The 25,253-nt window shown below is 44.1% G+C and overlaps 1 protein-coding gene across 11 annotated transcripts in view; it reads left to right on the top strand.

Moving 5' to 3' along the window:
• Nucleotides 1–1,758: 1,758 nt before the first annotated feature.
• TRAF3IP2 (TRAF3 interacting protein 2) overlaps nucleotides 1,759–25,253 on the top strand; it is a 47,374-nt gene continuing 23,879 nt past the window's right edge. For 2 of the 11 annotated variants that reach the window (XM_069598094.1, XM_069598097.1), the window contains exons 1-2: nucleotides 2,167–2,611; nucleotides 15,506–16,336. In XM_069598094.1, coding sequence (XP_069454195.1) covers nucleotides 15,514–16,336 — 823 coding nt within the window. In that variant the 5' untranslated portion in view covers nucleotides 2,167–2,611; nucleotides 15,506–15,513. Of the gene's footprint in view, nucleotides 2,025–2,166; nucleotides 2,612–11,209; nucleotides 11,906–15,505; nucleotides 16,374–25,253 lie in introns of those variants that run through there. The other 9 variants (XM_069598100.1, XM_069598101.1, XM_069598098.1 and 6 more) reach the window with 8 other exon arrangements.

Consider the following 25,253-nt stretch of genomic DNA (forward strand, 5'->3'; position numbering starts at 1 on the left):
GGCATGGCATAAACACAGCACCATGCTAACTGGCACAGTTTCAGATCCATCCTTTTATTACTTACACCTTTATCCCCCCTCTCTTAAATTGTCAAGAGTTGTGCAAAGAAAGCAAGTTCTGTGTGCTCCACCCAAACACATAGGAAGGGCAGACTTCAGCAGGGCGACCGAGGAAGGGGAGGTAATATCCACCTACTGGAAGTGAGACAGTTCTGGAATTCTTCTCCACAGACTAGCTATGTGACCTTAGAAGTGACTCTGTCTCGAGCTCCAGATTCCTTAAAGGTCAAGTGGGAATGACAGGAGTAAATTCATCTCCAAGACTTTTTGGAGGACTAAATACACTAACAAGTACTGTATGGTAGTTCCTGGGTGAAGAGTTCCTCTTCTGTGGGGGCAGCCAAAGGGCTGTGTGTATCAGCCGGAGAACACCAGCAGGGTCTCCTGCAGGGCTGGAGGTGTTCATTTCCCAGGCGCTCCCTGACATTTCCCCTGACATCCATATTTGACTGTCACAGGCATATTCAGACAGCAGTTTCTAGTGTTCAGGACCTCCTCTCTAAACCGTTCACATCCGCAGGCTGCTGTTCAGTGGGATCCCAGCAAGGGCTCCTAAGTAGGAACCGTTAACTCCTTCCTCAAGTGCTGCTGTTCTGCTCAGGATAAACTGACCCAGAGGAAGGCCCAGCCACCAGAAATTATGAGCAGCCCTGCAGTGCTTGGTATCTCCCTGCAGGGCCCTTAGGCTCACATCTGGGGAAACGGTTGGTGGGAGAACTAGAAAAAAAGATTCCTCTTGTTCTTCCTGATGGGCTGTACTCCAAAGGCAGTAGTTGACAGGAGCGTCTTCTGGGCTTTTCCCAATCCATTTAAAGGCATCTAAAAGAAATGAAAACTGTCTTCACCCCACCCTTTCTTTGCTCTCCCTCTTTTTTTTCTCCTTTTGTCACTCTTTTCTATTCTCATCTCCTAATAGTGATAGCTTTTTCAAAGTATCCTGGTACCAACAGCTCCATACAAAAAAGCACTATTTTCCCCTAAACTAAAAAAAGCCTATAATATAATTTTGAGGGAGAAAACTCAAGGCCAAGGTAAGAAGTGCAATTTTTAAATCTTTTTTTTTTTTTAATGAATGAAGTACCACGCTCTTGTGGGGACAGGAATCCAATATAGACATGTTGGTGTTTGTATGCTCAGTCATGTCTGACTCTTTGTGACTCCATGCACTGTAGCCCACCAGGCTCCTCTGTCCATGGAATTTTCCAGGCAAGAGTACTGGAGTGGGTTGCTGTTTCCTCTTCCAGAGGCTCTTCTCCACCCAGGGATCGAAACTGCAACTCTAGTGTCTCCTTCATCTCAGCTTTTTTACCACTTTTTTCTTTTAACCACTTTTTTACCACTGAGCCACCAGGGAAGCCCCCAATATATGTATAGTATACATATTTTATGCAATGAATAGGATAAAAGCCTTCCATTCTCACCCATTCCCTCAACCCTCTTTCCTGGAGGCGATCACTACTTAATAGTTTGATATGCCTTCTTCCAGACATTTCTGTCATTTTTTTTGGTCATTTGGCAGTTATGTCGTGCTTGCCTACTAGGTTCTGGGCACAGCGATAAGTGTTAGAAACAACAGTGAATAAATGTATATAGATACACATACATGTATTTATCTGTCATATCTATTGGCAAAAGCGAGATGACCAGGGTAATGGGCTGACCCTCAGGACTCAACCAGCCACGCAGAGCAGCTGGAGCATAGTCCACCTGCCCACACCCAGCTGGCTAGAGGGTAACTGAGCTCACACCCTGGCCACCGCTGGCCGCCACAGCTCTCATTACGGTCTGCCATCCTGGTCTTCCTGTTTCTAGGGTCTCCCTCAGCAACAAATTCTGTAGGCACCGATTAAACAAGAAGGAAAGATGAAGAAATGAACTCGAGGACATGAAAAATGCAGCCAGAGGAAGACTGTGTGTGTGTGTGTTTTCTTAAAAATAGTCACTTTTTCATGCCTGTGGATGGGGTAAGGAATGTGTGTGTTGGGGTGGTTGGGGTGGGGGCGGGGAATGGGCAGTGAGTCCCCCCTTTGTGATTAAGAGCAGTAAATACAGTTAGAGACAGTAAGAAGTTTTGCTCCATACTCCTCCCCACGATCTGCCCCACCCGTTTCCTGCTCGGGAGCTGCTAATGAGTAACCCATCTTACCAACCCTCCCCGGGCATCGTCTCAGGCCTGGGTGCTTCGACAACCCTGAGGTTCAGGGAACATTCCTCAGCAGTTACTTAGCTGGGTGATGGGGAAAAAAAAAAAAAGAGCAGCCTAATTGGCTAGTGGCCTTTTCTAGTGAATGAAGGTTTCTGTTTTAAGAAGTAAAGTGACTTCTCAGCGGCTGTTGATTCACTGCCCACAGGGAGATTTTTGAGCAGAGGCTTCCTAGCCTCGGTAGAAATTTGCATACAGCTTCCACTTCCTGCTTCGGAGCCTGTTCCACGGCTTACCTGGGCCGGGAGAGGGTGCAGGGAGGCCTGGAGCAACCCAAGGTAGAGAGGCCCCGAGAAGGAGAGAGCGTGACCACCCGTAGCCGGTCTGTCTGTCCTTGGCAGCTCTAAGGTAAGTGCTTCAGTTGTCACCTGACCAACCTTACTTCTTAACTTCTGATCCATTTTCCAAAACAATGTTTTCTCCTTTACCGAAAGTGCTGTCTCACTTTCCTCCGCCTGCCTCTCCCCACCTTTCATTTGTTGGTTCGTGTACAGAGAGACAGCTCCGGCTTAGAACATGACAGCTACGTGTCGGCTGTGAGACAGGGCCAGTGGTTTAGTATTTCAGACAGGAGAGGGAAGATTAACTCTTTGAGGAATAGACATCTACACCCACACACACACCCCTGTGTTTGAGGACTTAGTGTCCCCACGAGTTTTGATGAAGAAGACGTTCCCCCCCCTCCCTCCCTCACCCCCCTTCTCCAGGGAGGGAGCCGGGGAAATAAAAAATGAAGAGTTTGGCTTCCAGCCCCACGATGCATCAGTGGCAGAGGTGGAAGGAGAAATCCCGAGTTTTCTTGATCCCTCTTTCACTCAGGGGAAAAAACCAACACCCTGTTCTTGAGCCAGGAAGTCCAGCCCTGTTCCGTGCTGGCCGTGGCTCTGCCAGCCCCTCTGCCCCAGCCCTCCACCCTCCCACACCGCCCAGGCATTTGCTGGCACAGACAGCCGGCCTGAGCCTTTAGGAAAAAACAGGGAGAGAAATGCTATTATTTGCTCTTAGAAGCTTATCAAGCTTCATGTGACTGTCAAGTTCAAGATGGTCTCTTAGTATAGGGGGATATTTTTAAATGAACAGGGAAAGAAATAATAAAAACAGAGGACCTGAAACTTGGTTTCAGATTCTCCCTCCTCTGCTTGCTGACTCTATGCTGCTGCTGCTGCTAAGTCGTTTCAGTCGCGACCCACTCTGTGCGACCCCATAGGCGGCAGCCCACCAGGCTCCCTGGGATTCTCCAGGCAAGAGTACTGGAGTGGGTTGCCATTGCAACTCTGTGACTTAGGCAATTTACTTCTTTTTTTTTTGACTCGGGCCTGGATTTCTTCATCAGTAAAATGTGGATGGGGGTGGTGAGCTAAGATTATGTTGAAATTCACTTCTAAGAAAATAAGGCGTCGGTGATGAAAATCCCAGAGGGGCAGCCATAGTGGGCGGTCTCAGAAGATATGTGTTTTTTTTTACTGATGATTCAAATATATTAATCTTACCTATCCTACTAGATAGTCCCTGGAGGAAAAGGACTTAATCCTTCTTTACCCTCTAGCACTTAGAATACTATCAGACACCTCAGGGGCGCTCAGGTTTCTTCCACATAAACTGCTCTGATTCGTTTCACTCATCTATAAAAGGTGAAGCCTTAGCCTGGGTGAAAGGCTGGGGGTGGGTAGAGGAGGGTACTGGGCAGCCGCATGGCTGTGTGGGAGAGCTGCCTGGAATTTAGATATTATTTTTGACTCAAGTTAAATAGAACACAGGGGGTTTCTTGAATTAGTTTATGTCCCATTTGGGTTACCCAGGAAGAAATGGCCTGTGCACTTGCCCACAGAGTCCAGGCAGCGCCAGAGAGCTGGCACACAGGCCTGGCTCCAAAAGGCTGTGTTACTGACTTAGCTGGAGCTGGAAATGACTCCTTGGCTAGACCAGTCACTTTGTGTGGGGCCTTTAATGGGAGGTGAAAGGAAGCTGTGAGGCACATCCTGATACCATGTAAGGGTGATGACTAGGATCAGACACATTATTAGATGGTAAACACCCTGAATTCTTAACCTTTTCCAAACCACTACTTTGTTTAAAAAAAAAAAAAAGTCATTGTTTCTTTTGAGCTAATTCTCTCCCTCCATACAGTTCACACAGGCCCTGGCTGAGTGGGATGGGCTGACTCAGGGCTTTTGGTTTTGCTCAGCTGTTTCTGTGGAATATGAAGGCCCTGCTATGGTCCTCATCGTGCTTTCAGATAGCTATCTCTCTCATCCTGGGATGAGAGGACAGGAATTTCAAGATGTTTCACCTGTGATGCGTTACTGATTTTTATTTTCAAATAACATGCACCATTATCTGAAATCAAGCCAACTGTAGTTTGCTGCCAGCCAAGCTTTGACCCAGAAAGACCACCCACAGACATTCTTCATCTTGTGTCATTTGTGATGGAGCGGCCCCTGCTTCACTCGGTGCTTGGGGTGAGCTGACTAAGCGTGAAGTCTGGGCGTGTTGGGGAGAAAACTGTTAACTCAGGATACTCACTTTGGGAGGGTTCAAAGATGGAAAATATTTAAGCCTGCTTCTCAAAATTAAGGAGCTAGTGACTTTCAAATGCTCTGAAAATAAGAAGGCAGTCATAACTGCAGAAATTCAGAATCATAGTTGCAGGCACTCAGAAAGATCAGCTATGAGGGTAGTTTGCCTAAATTAAGTCTATGTTTTGAAGAGTTGAAATCTTGGAAATATCCTGAATTCGAATCATTTTTCCATGACAGACAATTTTCGATTAGCCTTTCAAAACACATATGAATTGCAGGCAACTGCTGCATGGGAAAAAAAGAGCATACAGATGAGGCATATTAAACTTTAAATTCCTTTCAGATCCAATGAAATGACCCCTAATGTTTGATCATATTTCCTTATCAAAACAACCCTGCAGTCCTTCCGTGAGAAAGCATCTGAGGATCAGAGTCAAGCAGCTCTCCCCCGGGCCCCTTCTGTTTCTCCTAGTGCATTGTCACCAAGGTATTTTTAGTTCATGAAGCCCAGGCTGTCCCTCTCCCTCAGACATTCGGCATTCTTTGCGTCTCTTGCCCAGCAGGCCTCCTGCTCACCCACATGTGCGTTGATGCCTGAGAGTTAAGCTCGCTCTGTGCCTCTGTGCGTGTGTGTATGCAAGCGTGTTTGTGTGCATGTGTGTGTGTGTGTGTGTATACACACAGAACTTCCTGGAGACTTGAAGCTATAAACTGGCTGTGGGAGGAAGGTGAGCTTTCATCCCCCTCGTGACCTGCGAAGCTGCGCCAGTCTGGAGTGATTTCCTGACAAGGCAGCTGAAATCAAGTCGCTTGGGACCGAAGGGAGCCCCAGCCCGCATGACGCCCTTCCTTCACCCTGAAGACCCAGGCTGGCTGAGGTCTGGGCAGCTCCTTCAGTGATGATGGGAACTTGGCTTTTCCCACCTCCCTGTTTCCTCCACTAACGGTTCCAGTGTTTTTCCTTCTTCCTCTCCCAGGCGGGGTTCCCAGGTCTGCCTCCCATCACCCTTCCTCCTCTGTGCTGTTGGCCCGACTCTTCCAGGCTCAGCAGCTCCCCTCCAACACTCTTGCCATTTACCTGCACTCGTTCTCTCCCTCCCCTTCCAGCTGCCCCTTGTCTTACCCAGCAACACGTCAAAATCACAATTTAAGTGAGCCTTTGTCCTCCACCAATAAAGGACAAATTTGTTTAACTTTTCCTTCAGAGTTTCCCACTCTTCTGGCTTCTCTTCCATTTTCCTTTCCTCCTTTCCATCCCTTCTTCTCCCTCTCTGGATTTTTTCCTTTCTGCACTTTCTTCTCCTTCACTCTGGGGTCTGGACTGAATTAAGAATCACAAATGTGTGTTTAGAGAAACCGTATCTGAAACAAACAAACAAAAGAACCCATGGGCTGGTTTGAGGTTGTTCTCTAAACGGTTTTTACCAGCTTCCAGCATGGTGGAGTCAGTCCATTCCACTAGCCCCGTCAGCCAGTTAAGCAGCTCAGAGGAGTTCCAGGGCAAACTTGTAATCAGGTCGGGTCACGCTGCACTGCCTTCAGCCTGCTGTGAGCTGTACTGTGCAGGACACCTACAAGGGCCAGTAAACTCTCCCTCATCTCCAGGGCTCACCACTGCTTCCAGTTCTCTGGCAAACCAAGTGGAAGAACTTCTCTGTCTGGGAAATTCTGCAAGTAAACTTGGAAATATTTACTCACTGGAATTTGAACCTGAGCCACACAGTTCACTCAAAACTAACTTCCACTAAGCCAACTGACGTTGGGAAAGTTTGCATGCATTTGGGTAGTAAATGAAGAATGTTAATGAGTTTAAAGTTTTGTTGTTGTTTTTTTTTAATCCAGAACTTTCAGACACTTATAAAAAAAAAATTACTCCCTGGAGAATGAAGTAAGACCTTGAGAATCTGTGATTGCAAAGATCTGATCCAAATTGGATCTGAGGCTCTTCCTAGCTGTAAATTTATATATTTATTAATATATCCCCCCAAAATATTCATGCTATGTGTCTCTAGGGCCTTTCAACCCTATGGTTGACCCAAAGAATGCTTTAAAAAAAAAAAACCCAAGCAGTTGGTAATAGCAAGACTTGATCATTTAGGAGCTAGTAATGTGGGTTATTAATTACTCAGGCTGCTCACTCCTGCCCTTCCTCTGCTTCTTGCTCTGCTATTTGTCTTCTTCCAGGGACATAACACCTTCATTAAATCCCATCCGTCCTTGCCTCAGAGGCGTCCCCTGGAAAATATCCCTTCTCTAGATGCATCGCCATTTATCATCACCCTTTGTTTGTGCTCTGTCAACAAGTTTTCAATTTATTTTGAATTCAGTTTATGATTAAAATTTAATGAGATCCAATCAAGTGCTTTTCTCAAATCAAGATGCCTCGGCAGTCTCACCCATATCCTCTATTGTAGTGGCATGAAGGAAAGCCATCACAGGTTTCCAGCCTGGCCATTCTTCATAAAACACAGGTGGCAGGTATCCACGCCTCCTTAGCTTCAAGGTGAATGGTTCTGAAACCTATTTATTCCAGAAGCTTCTAAGGTTTACTCAGCTCCTGCCACCCCCTTTCTCTGCTGCCCCCAAAAGCTGTGCAAGTCCGTGCTTCCAACCAAGAATCAAGAGGATTCGGTGCACAGGCTCTGGTGCTGAACTGCCTGGATGTGAACCCTGGCTCTGCTCTTTACTAGCTCTGTGGCCTTGAGAAAGTTACTTAACCTCCTTGTGTTTGGTTTCCCCATTCCTAAAATAGGGCTGACAGAGTGCCTACGAATAGGGTATCTGTGAGGATAAGGTAATACCTCCAAAACACCTGGAACAATATTTGACCTGTAGGAAACATTTGACAGATATTAACAATCATTGTTAGAAAGGGTCGGCTTTCTTAAGTATATCCATTTCATTAAGTTTATATTGATTTATCAGTAACATGTGTATCAGAGGTTGATAAACTACAACCCTTGAGCTGAAGGTGGCCTATGGTCTATTTCTATACCTACCTATTGCTAAGAATTTATATTTTTAAAGGGTTGTGTACAAATAAGCTAACTAAAAAGAAAGTATGAGACAAAGACAGTTTGTGGTCCACAGGGTATGAACTATTTACTGTCTGGTTCTTTACAGAAAAGGTTTGCCAGTGTCTGATCAATGCGGTTTAACAGAAAGAGTTTGGAGATCTATAGGCTGGAATTGGCTGTGACTTTGAAAAAGCCGTGCCTAAGGCTCTCTATAGTAGGAATGGTAGTGATACCACATATCCCTCCTCTGACCCAGCTGTTTCAGGACCAGATGAGATGACGTATACCGAATCTGCCGAAAATACACGTGTTGGTTAAAAAGACACAGACTCCATACACTTTGTTGTTGTTCGGTCACTAAGTCGCATCTCTTTGCAACCCCATGACTACAGCACGCCAGGTTTATGTAATAGTTTTAGCATCCAAGTATAAAACAAGCAAACATGGTCTAGAAAAACAGTTCCAAAGCCAACTATTTGTTGTAAAGATAAAAGCAAAATAACCGTTGTTTTTTGAGAGCTTGATATGGGCCAGACTCCACAGTCAGCACTTTATTTACACCTTCTTCTTTTATCCTCGCAATACCCTCCTGTGGGGCAAATGCTGGTATCTCCCCTCCACACACTTTACAGATGAGAAAAATGAGGCCCGGAGAAGTTCAATAATTTTCTCAAGATCACACATCTAATCCTGCCACTTCAGTTTAGTTCAGTTGCTCAGTCGTGTCTGACTCTTGCGACCCCATGAACCGTAGCACGCCAGGCCTCCCTGTCCATCACTAATTCCTGGAGTTTACCCAAACTCATGTCCATTGAGTCGATGATGCCATTCAACCATCTCATCCTCTGTCATCCCCTTCTCCTCCCGCCTTCAATCTTTCCCAGCATCAGGATCTTTTCAAATGAGTTAGCTCTTCGCATCAGGTGGCCAAAGTATTGGAGTTTCAGCTTCAATCATGCCACTAGCAGAGAAAGAATCCAGTCATAGGGAGCTTGACTCTAGATCCTGTACATCTAAGTCCCGCATATTTTCCACATCATAGAAATATGTATTGATTCAGGATAAGCCTGTCTGGATGGCAGAAGCCATAGTTAACTGTGAACATGGACATCAGATCTGAAGGTGTGTGCTGAAAGACTTGTGTTCTATGCACAGCAGGGTTAGGGTCTAATCTAACAGACCTGCAGAAAGACAGGCAGACATGATGGGAGGAAGAGAAGTTTTGGATGAACTATGAGAGGAGAAAGGTGGGACTATGAGATCAGACAGATGGATAATTGGAGGCAGAATGTGCTGGAGGAAAGAAAGGTTGCTGGGAACAGACGTGAGCAAAGCCTTAGAGGCAACGAGAGAGAGAGAGAGAGAGAGAGAGAGAGAGAGAGAGAGAGAGAGGGAGAGACAGAATGAATGAATGGGAAATTCTATGAATGGGACACCAGGGAGCATTGCCACAGGGGATGTCAAAGCTGCTGATGTCTTGATAATTATCTGCAAACCGGGCTACTCAGGAAGGAGAGAAAGCAGAGAGGAAGCCAGAGAGACTGGGACAGAAAAACAGATTTGAAGAAAGATGCTGGTCAGAATCTAAGGGCTAGAACCGCAGCTCACAGTCCAAAGGGCAGTGAGATTCCAGAGAAGGAAAACTGTTGTCTCTTGAGTCAATCAGATTAAGAACCAGACCCAGGTGCATCACTGGTTCACCTGGTTGCATGCACCTGGCGGCAGGGAGCGGCTTTCCAGGCGGCATGAGTGGTAAAGAACCCATCTGCCAATGCAGGTAGACATAAGAGACATGGGTTTGATCCCTGGAATGGGAAGATCCCCTGGAGGAGGGCATGGCAGCCCACTCCAGTACTCTTGCCTGGAGAATCCCATGGACAGAGGAGCCTGGCGGGCTAGAGTCCATGGGGTGACAAAGACTCGGACACGACTGAAGCGACTTAGCGTGCACACACGTGGACCTGGAGCTAGTCTTCCGTTCCTAGCTCTTGCCACTCCAAGTCCACCCATCCCCACTGCGGACAAACGTCTTCACCTCTGCTGAATGGTCTTCTGTGTTTTAAGGAACAGTTTACTCTCCCCTGGGTGGTCAGCAGTGCTTCTCTCTCACTGACTCTTAATCTTTGTGGACATCAGAATCACTGGTGGAGCGTTTCCTTTCCCTTTTTTATCTTGTAAGTAGATATACAGGCACTTGGTACAAAACTTAAAAGGTAAAAAATGCTCTGAAAAGCAAGTCTCCCGCCCGCCTCCACTCCCAGTCACCCACTTCCCTTCCTGGAGGCACCCTCTGCTCCAGCTTTCTGACCACCCAGCGTGGGCACAGACAGACTTAGATTGGACAAAGGGTAACATATACTCTGCACACTGTTCTGCTCCTCCCTTTTTTAACTTCAGATAAATTTTGGAGATAGTTCCAAATCAGTTCACACAGCACTTCCTCAGTCTTTTCAAAAAGTTGCGGAGTATTCATTGCAAGGCCGAAACACAGTTTTTAAAAAGCAGAAGCTTTTTGGATGGGTGAGTCGGTTGCAGTCTTTGCTGTTACAAACTTTGCTGCATTGCCTATCTTCAGAGCCTCTTTGTTTTTGCAAAATAAGTGCATCTCCCTATAGAGGAAATTCTTGGAAATGAAATTACTAGGTCCAAGGACATTAGATTTAAAAATCCCAATAGTCATGGCCAAATCATACAGATGACACTTCCCTTAGTAAAACATGAGAGGACCTATTTACCTGTGGGACTTGGTGGTGGTGGTTTAGTTGCTCAGTCGTGTCCGACCCCATGGACTGTAGCCCTCCAGGCTCCTCTGTCCATGGGATTCTCTAGGCAAGAATATTGGAGTGGGTTGCCATTTCCTTCTCCAACCTATGGAACTTAGAAACAAAAGGGCTCCCTGGCCTTACCTCAGAATCTCAAGGGCTGGGGCCTGGGCATCTGCATTGTGAGCCTCAGAAAGCGCTTCTGAGTCAGAAACTCTTCTGAGGGCCATGGCTGGCCAGCCGCCCCCTTTCTCCAGTGATCTGAAGCCATGAGCTAGACTTGTCTGTTGCCTGCATCCCCAACAGCCTCAGGCACTGCTGACTTTGTGAGCTCAGTGTTGTGCTGATGAGCTGAGACTGCCCACAGCACGACCACCAGTGGGGTTCATTGGTGGGAGGTCTTCTAACTGGGAGGTCTTCTGTCCCCCTGGGGTCACAGACTTCTCTAGATTATGGCTACAAAACAGGGCTTTTTTGCTTAAAGCCAATTTGCACCCTCTGAGGAAGATGGGAACACGGGCTGTGCCTGGGATACAACCACCTGGATAGCATATAGAAGAGGTCTGGAATAAAACAGGGAAAATGGAAATGGTTAGCAGAGGTGGGATACTGAGTTAATTTTTTTTGATGTCTAGTTATCTTTTTTATTACAATATTGACATTAAAGACCAAAAAATAAAACTGCCACTTCTGACCCAACCCACTGATCTGCTCATGGCCCTCTGACGTGGCGTTGTATTCTCCGTGACACCCTCAGGAGGGTGGCAGGGTTGTTCTGTCAGTTCTGGCTGAGGTCTAGGGCCGGAGGGGCCCTCGTGGTGACCGCAGGCCTGCCCCACCCACGCTGAGGATGTAGGAGGAGGCTGGGTACCCCGTGTCTGAGCAGAGAGAGCAGATACCCCACCATGCTGCAGGTTAGGCTCACAGTTACGCTGCCAGCAAGGGTTCAGGTCAGCCCTGTCGTGGATGGGACCTCTTCAGGCCTGGCCTCAGGGCCTGACACTTAGTGGAGCTTAATACATATTTGAGAGGAAGAGGGAAGGGTACCCATGTGGTCTAATTTCAAGAACTCTGAGGACTTGGCCCACCAAATCCTCCCCATCACCCTTCATGGACCTGACTTCCTCACAGTCAGGGATCCTTCCAGCTCCACGGATCTGTCTCCTCTCTAAAATAGGCATTGGTCCTTCATTCATTCAACAAATAGTTATTGAGTGCCTGCTAGGTACCAGGTATAATTCTAGATGCTGGGAATACAGCTGTGAACAGAAGAGTCGAAAATCACACCCTCATGAAGCTTACATCCTGGGGGGAGAGGAGAGAAAACACACAAGGAATATTGCAGTAAGTATTAGAATTGATAATGTCTCTTATAGTATATACAATGGTGACAACTGCTGAGAGAAGGATAAAGCAGGGAAAGGGAGACGGAGTGAGAGGAGCATGTGAAAATTTTAGAGGGTGACCAAGGAGCCCTCACGGAGCAAGTGAGAGCCAAGTAAAGACTTAAAAAAGAAGAAAGCCATACAGATATGTAGGGGAAGAGTGTTTGCAGAAGAAGAAATGGCAAGTGCAAAGGCCCTCGGTTTGTGTTAGTGTGATTTCCTGTACTAGTCATTTACCTTCGGCTAGATTACAAACCACTTGAAGGTAGGAATAATGTTTATGTCTCCAGAAATAATTTTGTTTACCTTTTACTAGATACCCTTTTGGACCTCTTGAGTTATGTGTCACTTGTAGGTATCAACTGTAAAATAATTTTAATTGAGCTTATGCTTCAGAAGAGGGGGTTCACAGCACAGTGTCAGACACACAACAGGGATCAGTAGTCATTTGCTGTTTGAATATTTGTGGTGACAAATTTAAAACATCAGTGGTCACTGTGTTTGTTAAAAATTACTAATCCCATAGTTTTCCTGAAAGGCTGTTCATTGCCATGCCAGGTTTATTCACTGTCATCCAAGGAACCACTTGTTCTTTTTCAGACCAGTTTCAAATCTAGAATTCCCCTCCCTAGGACACGACCTCAGAATTCCAGTTATGTGACCACACTCCGGAGACGACCACACTTGTCACCCTTTCTATTAGCTTCCTCCAAGTCCTTGAAATCTCCTCAGCTGGAAGAGAATTTGCAACTTTTTGAATTTAATTTTATAAGTTTTAGGGAAGCACTTCTAAGGCATTCACATTTGAAACCCAGGGAGAATATAAACAATTGTACCTGAAGTGTAGAAAATGAAAATGAATCACATACCAAGAAATAGCCGGCAGCATTTAGTTCTTTTGCTAGCTGGTTCTCTGGCAGCTTCCCCACCCTCCGCCCGGTCCCCCTCCCCGACCCCCATCATTCAGCTGTGGGTCCACAGATGCTTGCTGAAGATTATGTAACATGCAGCCAGTCCTTTGGAAAATACTTTTGCTTCCTGACCAGCTGAAGAGCATGTTGTATGGCATATCCAATTTCAGAGCTGTAGAAAAACTGTGAGAAAGAAAGGAAAACAATGGTGAACATTTTTAAATGCTCAGTAGTTGAAATATGTGTGTTTTGGGTAGGTCTAATCAACTGATATCAGTGGAAAGATGTGTGTTTTTCCAGGGTCTAATCAGTTTCGGTGATGAGGTCTCTTCTCTGCAGAGCCGTGGGGCAGGAACACACCCAGACTAGACAGCAACCTAGAAAGCCCACGGCAAGGAGGGAGGGAAGGCTAGCGGGGACTTGGAGCCTGAGGGAATTTTCTCTTGTGAGAAAGTGGTACGAAGGTTGTTTGGAGCAGATGGGTAAGTCTGATACCAAGTGAGGGTCAGAGAAGTGTTAGCGGACATTCATTTGGCAGGAAGTGCAAGGAAAACTGGGGATTTCCTGATGGGTCAAGCGGTAAAAGATCCGCCTGCAATGCAGGAGACTCAGGTTCAACCCCTGGTCCAGAAAGATCCCCTGCAGAAGGAAATGGCAACCCACTCCACTATTTTTGCCTGAGAAATCCCATGTGTCCTCCATACATGTTTATACACATCTGTACAAGCAGATGTGCACGCACACACACACACACGCACAATCCAGGGCTACAGCCCATACAGTCGAAAAAGAGTCAGACACTACTGAACACACATAGCAAACTGACATCTCTATTTATAGGCCAGGAGGAAAAATGTGGGAAACCACTGATCCCACTTCTGCTCTGCGGGGCAGCGTTTTAAAATGCATGTGACTTCCCTAGTGGTCCAGGGGCCAAGACTCCAGGCTCCCAGTGCAGGGGGCCCGGGTTCCAACCTTGGTCCTTGTCAGGGAACTAGACCCCACATGCCGCAGCTAAGACCTAGTGGCAGCCAAATAGATAAAAATATTTTCTAAAGCATGTCGCTTAAAATGCATGCAGTCATGTTGCCATTGGGTTGGGTACTAGGCTCAAGAGAAGGGGAATTCCTATTTTTCCGACTTGTCTTAGAGCAGGAACTGATGGGCATCGTGCCTTGGGGCACAGTAAGCCCTCAGTGAGTGAGTGTGGTTGAAATTCTACATGGATGAAAGAGGAATTTAAAGGTCCAACCACCAGCACCACTCCTTTTCTCTGCATGGCATTTGAGGCATGTTATGTACAAGGCCCTCGGGGAACAGACCGCTGGGGTCTTTTCTTGGGACTCCTTCACTCCCTCTCTCCCTGCTGGCTCCCCATCCTCACTTCAGAGACGTCTTTTCCCCTGACCTGCCTCCTTCCTTCCCCTGGAGCCTAAGTATTCTGGGGCATGATTGCAACCAATCTAATGATAAGGGAGGCCAATTTTCCTTCCCATTCTGTCATGCTGGTTAAGAGTTCTATTTCTGTGGGTAAAACAGTATTCCCTGGACTATGGGCTGACTGCTGTGGGCTAAAGGCTAGTTTATTGAGCCTTGCCCATGAAGCTGCTACATCACAGGCCAGATGGTCGTGCAGGCATCATGCAAGAGGGAATTAAGTCCTCCAAATAACCTATAGCTGTAACTGGAAAATGTCACTATGACCTTTTTTCCAGTGCTTTTTATTTTTTTTTTATTTTTTTTTAATATTTTTGCACATTTATTATGATTTTATATTGAAGTTTCTTTTTTTTCTCTTATCTTTATTTATTTTTTTATTTTAGTTTTTTATTTTTTAAATTTTAAAATCTTTAATTCTTACATGCATTCCCAAACATGAACCCCCCTCCCACATTTCCAGTGCTTTTTAAACTCGGGCTTTAAAATTCTTTTTTTCTTTCTTTCTTTTTAAATTAGGCAATAGGTCACATGGAGCAATAGTTTAAAAGCTCAGAAGGTGAAAATTCTCCCTCATCCTCCTCTTCCTCAGCTTAGCCCCGTTCTCAGAGGCAACCAATGCACCAATGTCTTATGTGTCCTCCATACACATTTTATACGTGTACAAGCGGATGTGCACACACGCACACACACACACACACACACACACATACTCACATATTCCCTACTTCTAATATTTTCCCACAAAATAGCAGCACCATTTACACATTGGTCTGCACCTTGCTTTTTTTTTGTTAATCACTTAACAGTATATTTTGGAGGTCATTCCACATCTGTTACTGATATTTCTTTCATCATGGATTCCAAACACACATGAAGCAATCCACGTTCTGATCATTTCTCTTTCCTTGGAAACTGGCCATTGGTTTTCATCTGTGTCTTCCCCTTGCTGGTGTGTGACTTCTACCACACGATGGTCCAGTCACATTCTTTGAATAGCCTTCCAGAAAAAATGATCTTAATAAGCCTTAGTGCCTTTCCCTGGAGGATAAGCAAATGATTTTACATGACTGGGGGCTCTGCCAGCACATTGGTGCCACACTACTGTTAGTTTAAACCACATCTTGAATGGGGTCCCTTAAGGTCATGAAGTGGGGACTTCAAGAACTGACCTGACTCCTGAGGTTGTGGCATGTTTTCTCTTGTTCCAGACACTAGAATGAACCGAAGCATTCCTGTGGAGGTGGATGAATCGGAACCATACCCCAGTCAGTTGCTGAAACCCCTCTCAGAATATTCCCTGGCAGAGGAGTCAGAACCGCCTGCTCCAGATGCAAGGAACACGGCGCCTAACAACTTGTCTGCATCCCCGACTGCTCAGTCTTCCTCCATAGACTTTCCTCAGGCTCACCCGCCCCTGCAACTATCAAATCTCCAGCAGCCTGTGTCCCCGAGGGTCACCTGCCTGCGCGCCAAAGTCTTGGCAGAGAGTGAAGACAGCTTGTGGAGGAGACACCTGGATCCCAGCAAAGACTTCCCCTCAGGCTCCTGTGCAGCCGGGGAGCCCGAGACTCAGTCTGTGGCTGGAGCCTTCCCCCAGGAGCACCAGTTTTCCGTTACGGAAAAACGTAGTCAATGGCTGGGATCTTGGCTTTCAGCAACTTCCCCCGACACCGGCCGTGACTCTGAAAAATCCGACCAAAGTGTACCTAATGCCTCAGCAGCCCCCCAGAGTGGTAGCCAGGAGATGGTGCCCCAGCCCCACAGAAGCCGAGCAGCCCCAGACCCACCTACAATAGACACGGGGTATGATTCACAGCCGCAGGACATCCTGGGCATCAGGCAACTGGAAAGGCCCCTACCCCTCACCTCCGTGTGTTACCTCCAGGACCTCCCCAGACCTCTCAGATCCAGGGAGTTCCATCAGTATGAACCTCAGAGATACCCAGCGTGTGCACGGATGCTGCCCCCCGAGCCCTCCGGGCAAGCTCAGCGGAACTATCACTACTATTGTCCTGGAGGCCCTGACCGCCAGGTGCCATGTAAGTGAGTTGCTCTCCTCTGGATGGCGTGGCCCAGGTAACTGAGTAAACGGGAATCTCGTGTCAGAGTCTCGCATCGCTAGACAAGTACAGGCAGGTCAGCAGGCAGGGAGGGCACTCTGCTTCCTATGGCGCCCTCCATGTGTGTTTGGATTTGCAAGGCTTTAGAAATATGCTTTATCTTGGCCCAGAGCCTGTATCACTTGGAACCTGCCTCTCTAGGAAACGTTAAGAAGAAAACAGACTGCTCTCTAGGGTAGCTGAAGTGAAACTTACCTAGAGGCAGGGAGCCATCCCAAATGACTTCTAGAAATTTTTGTTGTCCAAATTCTTGGGCATTCTTTACATGCTTGTTCTCCACCTTAGATTTTCCAGAGAAAAATCTCTGAATTTTTTTGCCTTCAGTCAAAAAAATCAGAAGGTGCCCAGAATGTCACTGAGACTTCAAACTCATGGCATTACATGAAGGTCCCATCATTCCTGTATTTCTGTTGCTTAAAGCCCTTTGGAGGTTGAACCATCCACACCTACCCTACGATCCAGCCACACTCAAGGACTGGCAGCCCCCTAACATGTCGAGCTATTTCATAGACTCCTGCATTGTCCACATGCTTCTGTCTACCTAGGATTTTTCCCCTTCTTGTATGCATTTGAACCAGTTCTATACCTTTTAACTGTTTTCTCAAGTTCTAATGTGTATACTGTAAAGTTTGCCCTTCCTCGTTCATTGAAGGCTAGTGTATTTAGTGTATGCAGCCATCGCTACATACATCTTTTAAGACTTAGCTCAGGTGTCCCACTGACAGCCTCCCCAGATCACTCCCTTCTTCAGGCTCTCTGTTTCCTTATGCTCTGCCTGGCACACCTAATGCCAGCGTGGCATCTCCTTTGGGCCTTTTTTACTTCTCTTGTCAGACTGTAAGCTTTTCACATCAGCAAATTGTGTATTTTCAATCCATAATTCCCCAGCATTTAGCACAGTGACCAATATCATACAAGACTCTCAACAAATTATGTCCAATGAACGAATGAAATGCATCAGTACAGTAAGCATCTCTGAAAGTGATAAACTCTTAGACTGAGATAGAAGGTCCATTACAGTTCTTGATGTCAAGTCTCCATGAGGCTGCTGGAAAATAGCAATAGGGCTTTACAGATGAAACACTGGCTGAGAGGCTGGGAGATGCAATATTTTTCTTAGCACATAAATACCATATCAAAAACAGTTTGAAGAGTCTGACCAAATCTGATGCCTAGCTTTAAAATAATTATGGAAATAATCACGAGTCCTATAATCAATCACAATTTATTTATTTGTACATGTACATTTAATATAAAGCTTCCTAAAGCAAATTCAGCAACAGGGTAACTCATAGTTTAGAAAAAGAAAACGTGAGGTAAAGGAATTTAACTTAGATGATGCCTGAAAGAAAACAGGGAAGAATGAATGTGAGTTAAGAGTGAGGCTAAGAGATGAGGCAGCTGCAGGGCTTTGGGAGAAAGAGCCCCTGAGATCTACAACTGGGACTCTGGTGTTGGTGTTGGATGCTGGGCGGTCAGCTGACTGTGAAGCAAGAACACCACTGGTGCTCCAAGTTCAGGAACAGGGTGAGTGTGCTGCTGAAGCTCCTTAAGCACAAATCACTGAACCTTGGCAGGGTCAGGATTTGCATTTTTTTTCTCAATGATTTTTAGGTTAAAAAGGAATCCCACAATACTTTTTTTTTTTTTAAGGTTCTACTCTCTGCATTTAAAGGTAATTTTTCTGATCATAATATTTGTTCACTTTCAAAACTCAAATATGCCCAAAAGCCTAGTTCATGTTTCTATCACCCAAATACAATTCCTTATTGGGGTTTGACATATTTACTGGGGTTTTTTGCATGTGTATATTTAATATGATATTAAAATAACTTCAGTATAATTTTCTAGCATTGTTTCAAAATGTTGCATAGTATTTCATCCGATGGATCTATCAAGTTGTTTTTAAGCTATTTTCTGTTGTTGGATATTTTAGTTTCCCATTTCTAATCCAATAAGCAATTATATGATACATCATGTACCTATGCTTTTATCTGCATTTCTGGTTAATTCCTTAGATTAATGTGTGAACGTATGAATACTTCATCAAGGGCTTTGTGATACTAAGTCCCAAGCAGTTGCCTTAAACCACTAGCAAGAGAAAGCCTCATTGTGATAGACAGAGAAAGCGTGGACTATTATCATTTGAGGGTCCCAGAAAGATCTTCCCACTTGAAGATATTTTTCCTGTTGAACCCTGAAATGTCATCATTAGCAATCTAGTCCTTGGAGGTAAGCACTGCCCTCCCAGGGCAGGCTCTGTTAAAATACAAACACGCCCGCTGGGAATACTCATAGTCTGTAACACCTGCTTTCTTTATTCAGATTGCCTCCCCTTGTTCTCTGTATTATATCCTTCTATTGACTTGGAGAGGAAAAGGGGGGATCTTAGGATCCTGGGAGTGAAGGCAAGCGATGAAAGGAAGAGAGGAGAAAATTGGGACAAGAGAAGGGACTAATTCACGGAAGGTGTATACATAGCCAATAAGTGTATGAAACCCAGCTTCACGTTACTGAATTTAAGAAATGCAAAAATTTTAAATATATATTTTTCCTAATCAGATACACAAAAACAAAGACCTGGGACAATATCTAATGTTAGTGGGATTATGGGGAAATGAACATTCCCATCTACTCTTGGGTTTTGTTTTTTTATATATTTCGTGATTTTATCTGTTTATGTTTAGCTGCGCTGGGTCTTCGTTGCTATGCTAGGGCTTTTCTCTAGTTGCAGTAAGCAGAGACTGCTCTCTAGTTGCCGTGCACGGGCTTCTCGTTGCGGTGGCTTCTCTTGTTGTGGAGCACAGGTTCTAGCGCACGCAGGCTTCCGTAGTTGCAGCTCCCAGATTCTAGAGTACAGGCTCAATAGTCATGGCACACAGGCTTCGTTGCTCTGTGGCATGAGGGATCTTCCCAGATCTGGGATCGAACCCGTGTCTCCTGCATTAGCAGGCAGATTCTTTACTGAGCCACCAGGGAAGCCCCCATCTACTCTTGATAGGAGTATAAATTGGTACAGTCTTCCAGGAGGCAATTTCACTATCAAAATTTTAAACGTGTCCTATTTGGTCCAGCATCTCACTTGTAAGAATCTATTCTATAGACACAGTCAATTAGCGAGTAAAAATACATGAATGAGGACATTTATTAAAGAATTGTTGCATTAGAGTAAGAATAAAAATCTAAAATGCCTATCAATAAGGGGAAATTATTATAAATAATTATCAAATTATGTTATAAAGGATATAAATTATTGTAAATAAGTTGTGATTTATTTATACAATAGACTATTAGGTCCCTGTTACTACACTCTGACATAAAAAAGACTAAAGAAGCATGCTATGTGGATCCCATACATGCTATTTTTTTTCACTATATATGTTTAAAAACAGCATGAAAAAAACTGGAAGATGGCCACACCCATTAACAGTGATTGTGATGGGGAGGGGAATAAAGAGTTAGGAGAGACAGGGAGATTTTTCTTCTAACTCTCTATACTTTTGTTAAATTTGTTATAGCAAACAGACATTGCTCTTTTTTTTAGGGATTACTTTTATAATGTAAGTAAAAGTTAAAAAGAAAAGAGAAAATGGAAATGAGAACATGTGGGCTCACCCTAAATCACCCCACATGTGCCTTGGCCCTAACCTCCAGGGGCCCCTAATTACAGGGAAGAGGGTCAGAGTTGGGCTGATTTTACCTGGGAAAACCAGTGCTTATATTTTGTCCTCAGGGCACTGCAAACCCAGAATGTTTCTGAAGCCTCCGATAGCAGTGGCTCCCAAGAAGGTTGCTGTGAGGATTAAATGAGATAATGTATTAAAGACACTAGGAAAGTGGCTGGCTTGTAGTAAGCTATCGATAAGTAGCAGCTCTTAGTTATTATTGCTGTTATTTAAATAGATCCTGCAGCCCAGCCCTGTAGAGTGCCCCTCTGCTTCTAGATCCCTCTCACTGGCACAGATTTTAAGCAGTCAAAGCAGGTGTACAAATGCTCCGTTTCGTGTCAGGCCTATCACTGCACTTAATTGCCAACAAAACCGCTTTAAAAGAGCTGTTCACCTAAGCAATGCTCTTGCAGTTGGAAACCATGGCTACATGATTCTGCTTGGCTTTAGAAGAGCATTACTTCCTCATCTGCTAGTGAAAATATAAATAAATGCTCATCATGCAAATGGCACAGCTTAGCCCCTGCAAGTTAAAGCACATTGGTTACTAGTCACTGTTTTCCTGTAAAAAAAAAAAGTTATCAAAGTAGGTGAAAACAAAAAGTGGAAAAGTCTATTTCTTTCCTTCCCCATCATCCCCCAGAGAAGTCAGCCTCTTACTGCCTCAAAATCCTTCCTCTGAAGGTCACCAGAACGGAGGTCATGGCTCTACAATCAAATAAAACCCTTGACGCAAATAAATTGAAAAAAAAAAAAGAATGTATTAAGTCTAAAGTGCTCTTATCTTACTGTAAAATTCTTGCTTTCTATACCAAAGAGACTGAATAAAATAAACCCGTGGACACATGCCCACTATTGCTCGTATAGACCCCAAACATGATTATTTGTGTGCTAGAATGCATGCGCAGTTAAAAGTAAGGAAAAAACAAAGCAGATGGAAGAGATGATAAAGAAAGGCAGTCCCTTTCAGGAACTACAGCTGTTTACAGCTGGGGGAGTTCCTGTAACAGTTTATGTTGGCCATCTTGTCTTCCTGGCTAAACTGATTGTGTTATATCATCATGTTTTGTTTTTTTTTGACAACTTGAAAATCATATTTTACTTTCTCCCTCATAAATTCTTTTAATATCATTCTTAATAAGGAAGAAAAATGTTGAATGTTTTGACTGATAAGTGGAAAACCTCATTTAGGATTTGGTTTACAAATTCCAAGTGGTCAAAGCCCAGTAACACGAAGACCGTGTGTAACTCAAGCCAAGAGGATCATAAGATTGACGAGTAACATACAGTTCTGGGCACCCATGCATGATTGTGCAAGATTTGTATTTTTGTTCAGTGATGAACACTGCATCAGAATCTAGGAGTTACTCTGCTAACAAATCACTTGTCTATCACATCCCCCACCACCTTCTAGTCTCCATCTTCTTGATGGAATTCTAGGCGCAGAGCACAAGTCTCTGGGGGAGATATCTTGGGGAGAGGTTCCTAAGTCTACCGTGTAGGTGGCTGCTGGCTTGCATGTCTCCTACTCATACGCTGACTAGTGTGGGTTTATGTTTCAAAACAGACATCCACAGACAAACAGATTTTCTCTTTCTCTCCTGATTTATTTTGAGCAGCTCAGGAGAACTATAGCCTTTTTATCTCTAGTCATTGCATGCCTCGCCATAGAAGTTCAGTAATATCTGTTGAATGAATAAAAAGAAATCTGTTTCCTACTTCCTAGAAAAAGAAGTGATTCCCTAATTATGAGTAGAGGCTTTGTGATCTTAAGCCTTTGAAAGGCCATCTCTTCACTTGTCTTATGGGAGGGCAGGGGAAAGAAAGGAGGTCCCTAGGATTTAGAAACAGACCGGCTCATTTGTTCATCAATTTATCCAAATATTTGCCCAGTTCTATGCTAGGCACTGGGTGTACAGTAGTGAATACAACACCCTGTCTTTGTGGAGTTCATAGTCTACTGGAGATAAGTCTACTGATAAGTAGAAATCAGCAAACAAAATAACAAAGAGTACACATTATAAAGAAAATAGCCAGGTGTTAGAGCAAGCATTAACAGCATGGTGAGAGGAGGCCTCTCTGAGGAAGACACATTTGAGCGGAAATCTAAAGGATGAGAAGGTCCAGGAAGCAAGGACTTTAGTATTGTTAATGTACTGAAAGCAAGTGAATGGAGACACAGCAGAGTGAGCAGTGAGAGAATGATGCTAGAAAATGAAGGAGGCAAGGACTGCGATATGGGATTTGGATTTTTTACTCAGTTTAACTTCATCTTCAGGAAAGCAAAAAATTAAACTCTATAATCCTGAATAAGGAACTTAGAACAGTACTTGGCATGTAACAAGTACTCAGAAAATATTAGCCATTAGTACATATACGATACCCAACTAATCTAGCAAGCCTTGGTCAAAATAGTAGAAGGAAACTATCAAAACTGGAGCAATGAAAAGACGTTCATTTATCTGAAAATGTAGATTTTTTTTTTCTCAACTTCTTCACACAACCAGCCAAATTCCAGTGAAACCAGTCAAGTTCCACTAAGGAAATCTGATTTTTGATTGACCGTCTAATATTCAATATTTCTTTGTTTTAAACAATCAAAAGACAGCATAGAGAACTATTTTGTCAGTACCCTAATTTTAAAATTGAGGTGGATCATTTTCATCTGCCCACATAAACCACTGTAAGTTTTTATCACAGGTGGCCATTTCAGAAACAAGAGTTACAGCTAATCAAACACTCAGTCCTCATGCCTTAGTGATTTTAATGATATGATTTGTTGCTATGAGACAAAAACATGTGTGAGAAATAATCTGTTTGAAATCATATGACCTTGCTTCAAAGGCTTTTGATTAACAGCACTAACATACACTTTCTGGAAAAGAAACAAACCCTATGATTAGAGCTTGGTAGTCCTTTTAAAGCAAATAAAACCTTATTAGGCATTTATTAATGGATATGGGAAGCAAGAATGGCTTCAAGCATTAAAAATTTTCAAGGCCACTAGCAAAGTTGCTCCTCTTTTGCCTTTTCTTTCTTCTTTCTACCTCCAAAGGAGAGACTGAAAAATACCCCAGATGGATAGCAGATGAGAAATAGACTCCCTAGAAGACCCAAGACCTAGCAGGCAGATTGTGCCATCCCACATGGCGTTGCTTGTTGTGCGTATGTATGAAGCTGACTTTGTCTCTTTCAGTCTTCATTCATAGGCTGAGCGTCCCCCAGGTACTGGCACTGCGCTTTGAGATGTGGTGGCAAACAGACACAGTGTGTACTTTTACAAAGCTTAGAGTCTAGTAGGCAAGGCAGGCAAGAAGTTGACAAGTAGGAGTCATGCTTACTTACACAAACGTGAAAAGTGCTAGGAAGAAAGTAAAGTGATGAGATGGGATAAGTAACTGGTGAACAGATGATATCTGAGCTGAGCCCTGAATGTCAAGAAGTTGATCTGTAAAGATACAGGGCAAAACCCTCTGAGCAGAGGGGATGGCAGACTCAGGCTCCCAGAGGTGGGGACCAGCTTGGCGTTCAAGATGAAGAAAGACAGCCAGGGTAGCTAGGGCTTGCTGGACTTTTGAGAGTATAGTAGGAGATAAAATCAAGAAGGTCAGGGAGCCCATTCATGCAAGGTGGATTTTATTTTATTTTATTTTATTTTTGCACTTATTGAAATCTCTTTTTATTTTCTTTGTTAATGTTTTATAGTTCTCAGCATAAAAGCCTTTCACTTTCTTGGTCCGGTTTATTCCTAGGGTATTGTGTGTGTGTGTGTGTGTGTGTGTGCACATGTGTGCAATTTTTTTTTTTGGATCAGGCCTTGAGTTTATTTTTATTTATTTATTTATTTATTTTTACTTTATTTTACTTTAAAATACTGTATTGGTTTTGCCATACATTGGCATGAATCCACCACGGGTGTACATGCGATCCCAAACATGAACCCCCCTCCCACCTCCCTCCCCACAACATCCCTCTGGGTCATCCCCATGCACCAGCCCCAAGCATGCTGTATCCTGCATCGGACATAGACTGGTGATTCGATTCTTACATGATAGTATACATGTTTCAATGCCATTCTCCCAAATCATCCCACCCTCTCCCTCTCCCTCTGAGTCCAAAAGTTCGCTATACACATCTGTGTCTTTTTTGCTGTCTTGCATACAGGGTCATCATTGCCATCTTTCTAAATTCCATATATATGTGTTAGTATACTGTATTGGTGTTTTTCTTTCTGGCTTACTTCACTCTGTATAATCGGCTCCAGTTTCATCCATCTCATCAGAACTGATTCAAATGTATTCTTTTTAACGGCTGAGTAATACTCCATTGTGTATATGTACCACAGCTTTCTTATCCATTCATCTGCTGATGGACATCTAGGTTGCTTCCATGTCCTGGCTAGTATAAACAGTGCTGCGATGAACATTGGGGTACATGTGTCTCTTTCAATTCTGGTTTCCTCGGTGTGTATGCCCAGCAGTGGGATTGCTGGGTCATATGGCAGTTCTATTTGCAATTTTTTTAAGGAATCTCCACACTGTTCTCCATAGTGGCTGTACTAGTTTGCATTCCCACCAACAGTGTAGGAGGGTTCCCTTTTCTTCACACGCTCTCCAGCATTTATTGCTTGCAGATTTTTGGATCGCAAACATTCTGACTGGTGTGAAGTGGTATCTCATTGTGGTTTTGATTTGCATTTCTCTAATAATAAGTGATGTTGAGCATCTTCTCATGTGTTTGTTAGCCATCAGTATGTCTTCTTTGGGGAAATGTCTATTTAGTTCTTTGGCCCATTTTTTGATTGGGTCGTTTATTTTTCTGGAATTGAGTTGCTTGTATATTTTTGAGATTAGTTGTTTGTCAGTTGTTTCATTTGCTATTATTTTCTCCCATTCAGAAGGCTGTTTTTCACCTTGCTTATATTTTCCTTTGTTGTGCAGAAGCCTTTAATTTTAATTAGATCCCATTTGTTTATTTTTGCTTTTATTTCCAGAATTCTGGGAGGTGGATCATAGAGGATCCTGCTGTGATTTATGTCGGAGAGTGTTTTGCCTATCAAGGTGGATTTTAAATGCAATAGGAAATCTCTGAAGGGCTCTATCTATAGCTAGCTTTGTAAAGGGTCTATCCATACAAGACTCACCTAAAAACATGGCTGCTGCTGCTAA

The sequence above is a fragment of the Ovis canadensis genome, chromosome 8, assembly GCF_042477335.2.
Source record: "Ovis canadensis isolate MfBH-ARS-UI-01 breed Bighorn chromosome 8, ARS-UI_OviCan_v2, whole genome shotgun sequence".
NCBI classification, from domain to species: Eukaryota; Metazoa; Chordata; class Mammalia; order Artiodactyla; family Bovidae; genus Ovis; species Ovis canadensis.